General features: G+C 34.7%; 1 protein-coding gene across 1 annotated transcript; it reads left to right on the top strand.

Annotated features, from left to right (window-relative positions):
• The first annotated feature begins 159 nt into the window (after positions 1 to 159).
• On the top strand, positions 160 to 7,871 carry zgc:113531 (uncharacterized protein LOC541359 homolog). Its single transcript, XM_067363410.1, has 3 exons — positions 160 to 692; positions 3,543 to 3,672; positions 6,959 to 7,871. The coding sequence occupies exons 1-3, from the start codon at positions 342 to 344 to the stop codon at positions 7,138 to 7,140; spliced, it is 663 nt and encodes a 220-aa protein (XP_067219511.1). The 5' UTR covers positions 160 to 341; the 3' UTR covers positions 7,141 to 7,871.
• The last annotated feature ends 2,268 nt before the right edge of the window (positions 7,872 to 10,139 follow it).

Below are 10,139 nucleotides of genomic sequence, written 5' to 3' on the forward strand. Positions count from 1 at the left end.
TGGCATAAAACGAGCTTAGATCTCAAAAGCAAACCATTTTAAAACCTCAATAGACGCACAAAGCTGCAATAAAAGGGAATGCCTCATAAAACTACAACCTATCAATATCCTGGTATTCGGCTGTCACGTGTAAATTGAAACATAACCCAGGAGGCGTAAAACTTTCCCTGCGCGCAACTGCCTCCAAACCGCGCACAACCTATTCTGACCATGAAAGGCATTTTAAACTTTATCTAGTAGTTAAATAGGCGTGTGCAATAGCAAGTTATTGAAAATAACGTAGCAGTTTCTATTTATGGTGCGTTTGCGAGTCTTGTTTTGGCACTGAGAAGTTTTCGGTGATGGGCATGGCTGCGCTCTGGGGTTCCCCGGTGAGTTTTCTTCATGTCTGGCTTCCCCTGTTGATCTGCGGCCAGTGTGCTTTGGCTTTTTCGGTCGCTGGACAACAAGAGACGACCTGTGAGGCGAACGGCAGTGTTTATTATGTGGGTGAATGGTACTTTTTAGACTCAGATCATTGTACCCAATGCGAATGTACAGCAGACGGGTCTGCTTGCGCGCGGACTGAGTGCACATCCCTGCCGGCCGCCTGCATCCATGTCAGCCATTACCCGACAGACTGCTGCCCGAGATGCGAGAAGATCGGCTGCGAGTACGGCGGAGAAGTCTACGAACTGGGGCAGCAGTTTCAGGTGGAGTTCAGTGTGTCTGCATACAAGGGTCACATATAGAAAAAAAGTTTTTATGTCATTTATTTGTACAAAATTACAATAGTTTTACAGTGTTAAGTTGATTGATTTAGGTCTGAATGCTTTCTGCCTTTATAATGTTTGTTTTAATTGCTTGCAGTTTAAACACCTGTAATTCTAGTTGATGTCAAACTGAACGTAACACTGACAAAATAAGACATCTTAATTAATAATAGGCCTACACTGTAATTCCATCAGGAATAATTGTTTTTTCAATGTTTCTTTACAAATTCTATAAGCTACCTCACATTTCAGTTTTTTTATTTATGTATTTTTTCCCTAGACTGTTTCATAGTTATTGGTCCCAAAAGTAAATTTCAGAATATATGTAGCGCCATCACGTGGTTCATGATAAAAATAATGTCACCATTAGTGGTGGTGGAGGTTTTAATTAATCTCAGTGACTCTTTTGGCAGGTTACATCTTTTCGCCAGTAGGTGGCAGAGCGTGAGTGTGTCATGAGTGAGGGTGTTATTAAATCATTCACTGAACCGATTCGTTAAAACACTGAATCGAACGATACCCGTTTTCTTATCCTTTAAAATGGATCAAGTTTGTTAACAAGGATCTGCTGAGTAAATCGGTAGGCATGCAAATTTGGAGTCTTGGCCGACTGTTCATATTTAAATCAGTGAAAAGGGGGGGGATGTTGGTGCAATATGTCCAAGCAGCTTCTGGGTTCCATCGAATGAAATGCTCCTTAGCCTCCTGGGTCCCTCTGTCCTCGTACGAGGACATTATATTTTAGTGAATTTCTCTGACACATGTCACAGTTGTAAATAGCACATCCAGGGCTTTTCATATATACCAAATGTTTCTCCTTCTAGTAAATACTTCTCCTTATAGTAAATACTGTAGTGTTTTTGAACCATGCTATAGTAAGTACTTGAATTAATTTGTTGTGGTAATTCTATAGTTGCTGTGGTACTATAACAACTATAGTAATATAAACAAACTACTTTACCCAATACTGTACTAAGTTTTCTACAACTATAGGGTATATTATACTACATTACATTACAGTTTTCTGCTGCAATAAAAACTAAAGTATACTACAGTATTTATTACAGTTTATCAGTTCACTATAGTTAATACTACAGTATGCATTCATTAACAGTGTTGTAAATTTGACAATATATACAGTATACTACAATTTGCTTAAAAACACTAGTATTTACTATAAATTACTATAGTATTTTTTTTCATGTGGGTCTGAATGATCAAATTTAGCACTCTGTGGAAATATGATAATATTTTGTAATTATCATTTAAATCTGACTGATTTTCAAATGGTTTGTTAAAAGATATTGATTTGGGCATTGATTGATTGAAGGCATTGATTTCATACATGTCCTCAGTAGAGGACACCAGGACTTAAACAATGTTTATCAGGCATTTTAGGAGACACAATAAGTGAATAGGGAAATAAATTACATATCAATATTCCTATGAAATATTAGATATTTTTATGAAAATGTTGCCAACTATTACTTCCATTATTACACTTCTTTTTTTCATTACATGTTCCTCCAAAAACATATTAATTTGCAAATTAGATACATTGCACTGAATGGGAAAACCCATGAATGGCCATTTTACCCACATGTTGCATAAACTAAAATGGTGTATCAGTTTATTCCATTATATCTTTCATAACATAGTTGAGAATCATCTTTAAACAAAGTTTAAAAAAATCCTGAAACCTAAAAATTGATTGGTGATTGAAAAAAATCCCATTGTTTTTGCCTATACATGTCATTTCATTTTTTTAAACAAATGAGTCCTCATGTCCACTTACAGTACGACAGTATGAGGACATAGCATAATATATGAATAAAATATAATTTTTCATTTATTTTCCTCCATTTGTTTCTTAAATTCAAAAAACATTTTTTTTTCCTGGGTCTTGGCAGTTTAAAAGGAGAACTCTTTTGCTCACCAATCCTGCATTTATTTGATTAAAAATACAGTAAAAACAGTAATATTGTGAAGTACAGTATGATTACAATTTAAAAGAAATGTTTTCTGTTTTAATATATGTTAAAATGCAATTTATTCCTGTGATGCAAAGTAGTAACAGACATTTCTATTTTTTTTTATTATAATTTTTTTTTCTTTTTTTTTTATAAACTGAGAACAAAAGCAGCTCTTTGTCTAGATAATCATTTGATTTGAGCCAATTCCTACATATCCATTCATGAACATATTTATTCATTGTGCAAGTTAAAAGCTAATGCAGTAGGTTTCTTTTGTCAAGGTGAAGAACAAATCTGATGCACACTAAACTGGAATCACAAAGGGCAATTTAATACTCTGTTTAAGGAGTTGAAGAATGAAATATCTCTGGTGGCACAGGCTTGGAAGAAGCGGGGCTTATATGTGCTTCATTATCTCCTTGATTTGGTTATTATGGCTAATGGGGAATCCCTGAGGGGAAAATTGAAGCCTTCTGACAGACTCCAAGGAATACACTTTGCCTGAGCTGACATCATTTTCTTCCAGTCCATTTAACCCAACCTCCAGTACTGAGCCACAGGTGGTAATGCGGCTCCTACTTAAACAGCCGTGTGGGAGTGGAATTTGATCACATTCTTCACATTGTAGGACGTTAAAGTGAAGTGTTGGATTGGCACAACATCAGATGTCTGCATTATGTATACAAGCGAGCAATTTGATAGTCCTGCTGGTTCTGTTTAAAAAGCCTTTTGAAAGAATAGAGTGATACATGTCTATTGATGGAATTGCATCAATTGATAACCTATTTTCAACTGATGATTTGCACTTGATTTACAGCCCTCCGCATGTGAGCAGTGTACCTGTTACAGCGACGGCATCGCCCGCTGTCAGGTCGCAGACTGTGCCCCTCCACCATGTGTTAATCCAGTCTATCAGAAAGGAAAATGCTGCCCTCAGTGCAAGGATGGTAAGTGTTTTTTTAGAATTTAAGGAGAAAACACTGGCATGTCTGTAAGGCTGATTAAACTTCTATGCAATTGCCTAAGTCTCGGCTAATGCAGTATGACATTCTCATAGCCTCACGTACATGGAAGGCACAATTGCGTTTGGTCTGTGGTAATGATGCTGTACGTAATATCTTTATATAATTCATTCAATAACAGATGGGGAGGTTCAGATGCCGGGCCATGTGCTAGGCTGGTTTCTGCACCTGAAATAAGATAACGCTCCTTATGAGTTCGGCTTCCACCGTTTTCTCTGTACACTGTGAAGTATGAAGGCAATTATAGTGTTTACTGAGAGCAAAGATAAGGCAAGCATGTAGGCAGCTAAAACAACACACATAAATCAAAGCATATACTGATGTGATAAATGGTCAGTTCCTCAAATGATGCTGCATTTTTGTTGATAAAAATTGCCTCGGAGGTGAAAAATGTTAAATTAAGTTTTCAGTTAATCTAACGTAACTTCAAAATTAAAGTAAAACTTTATCTTAAACATTAAACACTCAAAAAAAGAAAAGAAAAAAGAGCAACGTTCCATTATCTACACTTTAAGGCTTTCTAATTAGTGGCGCTGGCTGAGGTTTTGCAAAAACTTTTGACTTTAAGTATTTAAATTCTGCAAATAACTTGTCTAGCATCGTTTGTGCTACAGACATGAATGATACCCAAACTTGTGCAGCCTTATGTGGAGAGTTGTTATGTTTCTTTTTTAAGCATTCTGGATTTAGATGCAATTCAGATGATAAAACAGGAAAGAAAAAAATCCAGAATTAAAGAGACTTGAGGGGACATGGATCAGAAAGCAACCACTTGACAACAGGCAACACTCAGAATACCATTGCAAACATACAACAAGACAGTAATAAATGGCTCAGAACCACTTTAGCAATCGTATAGCAACACCCTAGTATAGATCACAACAGTGCTCATCCACTTTTTCAGCAGCGTTTGTTCCAGAAGTATTTTTTCCATTCATTCCTCACATAGTCTTCGTTAAAGCATTATAATCCATGAACCAAGCCAACCAGCTATGAGGAGAATCATAACATCACAAACTCTGATTTGAAGCAACAACAATATTTAAAAACTGGACAAAAATACTAGACTGTGTACTTAACGGCTATAGCGATAGAATGAACTACCATCCCATGAAGCATTGCAAACAGCATAATCGAGTTTAAAACGATAGAGAAATATAAAACTGCACATTTAAAAATGTTAAATATATATAAACAATAGGCTATATGTTAAAGGCATAGTTCATCCAAAAATGGAAGGATGGAAGATATTTGGAAGAATTTTCGTAACCAAGCAGATCTTTATACATGTTTGGAACAACTTGAGGAGGAGTAAATGATGACTTTAAATTTATTGCAAAATATGCATATATATTGAAATATTTAATTATTTTGAGAGCGTAGAGAGATAACGCCATTTGCAGCACTTCATGGGAGTGGGCAGAGCTAAAGAGATCTTTTGGCACATTTTTGCTTGTTTCGACTGAATGGTGAACTTTTCTGCACAGCATCATGCTGTACAGTACCACAAATTCAACTATTTAACATGATTATTTTAAAACTAAGTTAAAATAATGCGGGCTGACAGCTTAAACAGAAGCAAATACTATCAATTAACAACCTTGTAGCTCACAGTAAGGCTGTCTTTAAAGGTTTATAAGTTATCGTAAAAAAAACAATTTTTCTATGGAGAAAATTAATAAGAGTTTTTACTTCTGGAACGACTGTTGCACTCTATGATTCTCAGCCAGGGGGCTGCAGGATGACCTAAAAATGATTAAAATGAAAATTGTAGTAAAATAATGCTAAGAAAACAACAACATAAAAATGAAAGTTATAAACTAAATATATTTATTTGTTTTTAATTTCCTCCCTCAACAACTATTAACAACAACAACAACAACAAAAACTTAAAATTCATTGTGGTTAATTTCATATATTATTGACACTCAGTTTCTCTTAATAAAAATTATATTTTTTGAAAAGTTTGAAAAAATGCTACTTTGTCATAATGAAAGCGGTGCATACCAGAAGAAAAGATACCGTATATAATATGTGTGTTGGGGTCCTCAAGTCAAAATCTGCCATTGGGTGGACAAACAGACTGCTCAGGGTCAAAACGATGCTTTAAAGGTGCCCTAGAACCAGTTTTTACAAGATGTAATATATGTCTAAGGTGTCCTCTGAATGTGTCTGTGAAGTTTCAGCTCAAAATACCCCATAGATTTTTTTTAATTAATTTTTTAAACTGCCTATTTTGGGGCATCATTACCTATTCACCGATTCAGGCTGCGGCCCCTTTAAATCGCGCGCTCCCTGCTCCCCCGAGCTCTCGACTATAATACAGTGCATTTACAAAGTTCACACAGCTAATATAACCCTCAAATGGATCTTTACAAGATGTTCGTCATGCATGCTGCATGCATGCGTCGGATCATGTGAGTAAAGTATTTATTTGGATGTTTACATTTGATTCTGAATGAGTTTGAAGGTGCTCCGTGGCTTACGGCTAATGCTACACTGTTGGAGAGATTTATAAAGAATGCAGTTGTGTTTATGAATTATACAGACTGCAAGTGTTTAAAAATGAAAATAGCGACGGCTCTTGTCTCCGTGATACGATGGTAACTTTAACCACATTTAACAGTACATTAGCAACATGCTAACGAAACATTTAGAAAGACAATTCACAAATATCACTAAAAATATCATGTAATCATGGATCATGTCAGTTATTATTGCTCCATCTGCCATTTTTCGCTGTTGTTCTTGCTTGCTTACCTAGTCTGATGATTCAGCTGTGCACATCCAGACGTTAATACTGGCTGCCCTTGTCTAATGCCTTGAACATGGGCTGGCATATGCAAATATTGGGGGCGTACATATTAATGATCCAGACAGTTACACAACAGTCGGTGTTGAGACTCGCCTGTTCTTCGGAGGTCTTTTAAACAAATGAGATTTACACAAGGAGGAGGAAACAATGGAGTTTGAGACTCACTGTATGTCTTTTCCATGTACTGAACTCGTTATTCAACTATGCCAAGATAAATTCAATTTTTCATTCTAGGGCACCTTTAATAACACTACAGTGTTTACCGAGAAATCAACCCATGAATGTTTTTTTATATAGCTGTCTTTGTTTGTTAAGATGGTATAGGAAAACAATAGAATACTTCACCTTTAACTACAGATAATGTGCCTCATTAATCACCTCTCTTTGTGGCTCCAGGGCCCAATTGTTACGTGAATGCCTCTAGGACCCAAGTGATCCCTGGAGGTGAGCCAGTGTGGGTCGACTCCTGTACTAAATGTCGATGTCATGATGGTCAGGATGCAGGTTACTGGGAGGGCAACCGCCTGGCAACGTGTTCCCATGTCCGCAACTGCCAGCCTGAAGAGGGGCTAAACTGAGGAAAGAGGTCAAAAATAGGGTCATCTGTCATCCCTATTTATACAATGGATGACAAAAACTCAGCAGATATCTAAACCACACTTCCTGATGAAGGCGTCGAGGCTATATAGCCTACAAGCTTTTAATGATTAAAAACAAGTGTATTAATATTTTAATTAACCGTTTAACATTCCAGTTGTTAATGTAAATTGAGTGGGTATAATATTGCTTTGACTTACTGAGGGTATTATTCCCTAATGAACCAGATACTAGATCTTAGTTTGAGACACCTTTTTGGCATGGTTAAAAATAGCACAGTGAGCATATTACATTGTTTATATGCCTTTTAGTATCTACATACAGTAGTTTAAAAATTTTGACATTGGGCAATGTGTAGTGCAAGTTTGCACATGCAAATGTGATGATCTTACACTAATCTTTGTGATCTTTTTTTTTTATATATATATATATAGTATTTGAAGTACTATGTACGTTTATATCATTTTCTGCTTCAAGTGCATGAAAACCAAAGTATGTTCAGACTGTAAGATTTACATTACTGCCATGCAGGCATGGAAACAGCTAATGTAGCATTAAATACAAACAAACTAACCTATCATAAATTAATCATTTATAAATAAAGTAGGCTCATTTTTGCTTTATTTCACTTCGTTAAAAGAACATTGCTACTTTTTTCGAGGTCTGTATTTGCAGCAGTGACACAGAATGTACACAAATATAAATAAACCACAAGTGATCTAAGTGTCTTGTCTTATTATCCCATATTTAAATTTAGATCTACTAGTTTATTGCTACATCTGTCACATAAAAAAAATAACTTTTTGAGGACCATATTATTGAGTTCCCTCCACATGGATGACAGTAGAGATACAATGTTCCCTTTCCAATAAACTGCCATGTCCCTGAGCAGTGATTTGGACTGGTGCTGTTAAAATAATCAGGTGTAAATATGAGATTTATTACTTTGTTCAGATCCATTTTGCCTCATAAAAGACTCCATATTTTGTATTTTGAACACACACAGACGTTAACATGTCATTCTACACTCGTTCAACCCCAGAAACCCAGCATAAAATTCTTGTAGCATCAGATTTATTGATTGTATACAAAAAGTATGTTTGATATGACATAATGCATTCTATATAAGATATAGTATTTTTGACATTCAATATACAAAAAACCTTGATAGACACAGTAAGTCTTTAAAAATGTGCCCCAGACATGAAGACCTGAGGCCGTCAGTAGTTTCTAATGCAAGTCATTGTGTAGGTGTGGAATACTTGCCCACTTCTGTTCCTCTCTCACATAAACAAGCACTGAGCGCAGATGGAGTTCTTTCTGGAGAAAGACTGAGGGCAAAAAGGGTGATGAAGGAGAGAGGGTGAGCATTATATCTAAAGTACGTGTGTGTGCGCATTCTCAGGATGGGAGGGTTTGCTGACCCAAGGGTGAGATAAAAGAATGGCATCAAAATAAAAAACGCATTCACCGTGGCACTGGTGTGATTTCGCAAACTATGAAGCGAGAGTTGCTGAAGTGAACGCTGAATATATAGCATCCTGATCTCAAGGACAGCATTTGTGCTTCGCAAGGTTGGTAATGATAGTTGTGCAAGCTTCACTTGATTGCATTTGTTAGCATTTGTCGTTGTTTGAGTAATGTATGGAGGGAATGATGAGATGATTCAAATGTATATACTTTTATAAATGGCAATGAAACATTTCTAATCTTATCGAATTCCATTGTAGACTTTAACACAGCTTATTTGTCACTGGATAAAAAAAGTAAGAATGAGTTAAGATCAAATTAATTAATTGTATCACCAGACTAACTTTAAAAAAAAAAGTGCTTTTCATCATCTTAACTAATAAGAACCATATACTGTACTTTTCACATGGTCAAGCAAGAAGCCCTTAAAGGTGCACTCAGTAATTTTATATCTATGTAGGTAAAATACATCTCTTTTGCTCACCAAGCCTTCATTTATTTGATAAAAATACAGTAATATTGTGAAGTATTACAAATGAAAAATGTTTTCCATTTTAAAATATGTTCAAATGTAATTCATGTGATGGCAAAGCTAAATTTTCTGCAGCCATTTCATATCAGAAATCATTCTTATATGCTAGTTTGGTGCTCACATTTCTTATTATGCAGTGCTGCTAAATATTTTTGTGGAAACATTGATGTTTTTTTTCATTATTCTTTGATGAACAGAAAGTTCTAAAGAATTTATGTATGAATTGATGCATTTATGCTTGCCTTACCTTTCATTATATATATATATATATATATATATATATATATATATATATATATATATATATATATATATATATATATATATGACAAACTATTAACCGCGTGCAAAAAAAATGTTTGTTTACATAATATATGTGTGTACTGTGTGTATATTTATTATGTATATATAATACACACATGTGCATTTACGTATTTTAACAAAAATAGTTTATATATAAAATATTTACTTTTTATATAATATAAATTATGTATAAATGTAAAAACATAAATTTAAAAATATATTCATCAAAGAATCCTGAAAAAAAAATTACACAACCGTTTTCAATATTGATAATAATAAGACATGTTTCTTGAGTATCAAATCAGAATATTTCTGAAGGATCGTGTGACACCGAAGACTGGAGTAATGATGCTGAAAATTCAGCTCTGATCACAGGTATAAATTACATTTTAAAATATATTCAAACAGAAAATTGTTATCTTAAATTGTAATAATCTTTCACAATATTGCTGTTTTTTTTTGTTTTTTTTTGCTTTTTTTTTTTTGCATTTTTAACCGAATAAATGCAGCATTGATCAGCATAAGAGACTTTTTTTTAAAAATCATTAAAAATCGTACCAATCACAAACTTTTGAACGGCAGTGTACAAACATATATAACAAAATATTTATTGTCAGTTTTGATCAACTGATTCAAATGCATTCTTGCTGAATAAAAGTTATCAGTTTCTTAAAA

This window comes from Chanodichthys erythropterus, chromosome 16 (assembly GCF_024489055.1).
Source record: "Chanodichthys erythropterus isolate Z2021 chromosome 16, ASM2448905v1, whole genome shotgun sequence".
NCBI lineage: Eukaryota > Metazoa > Chordata > Actinopteri > Cypriniformes > Xenocyprididae > Chanodichthys > Chanodichthys erythropterus.

Bases quoted from the DNA above. Each gene is read 5' to 3' on its own strand.
- zgc:113531 (XM_067363410.1), top strand. From the start codon at position 342: ATGGGCATGGCTGCGCTCTGGGGTTCCCCGGTGAGTTTTCTTCATGTC. The intron at 693-3,542 runs GTGGAGTTCAGT...CTTGATTTACAG, and splicing joins AACTGGGGCAGCAGTTTCAG to CCCTCCGCATGTGAGCAGTG. The intron at 3,673-6,958 runs GTAAGTGTTTTT...TTGTGGCTCCAG, and splicing joins CTGCCCTCAGTGCAAGGATG to GGCCCAATTGTTACGTGAAT.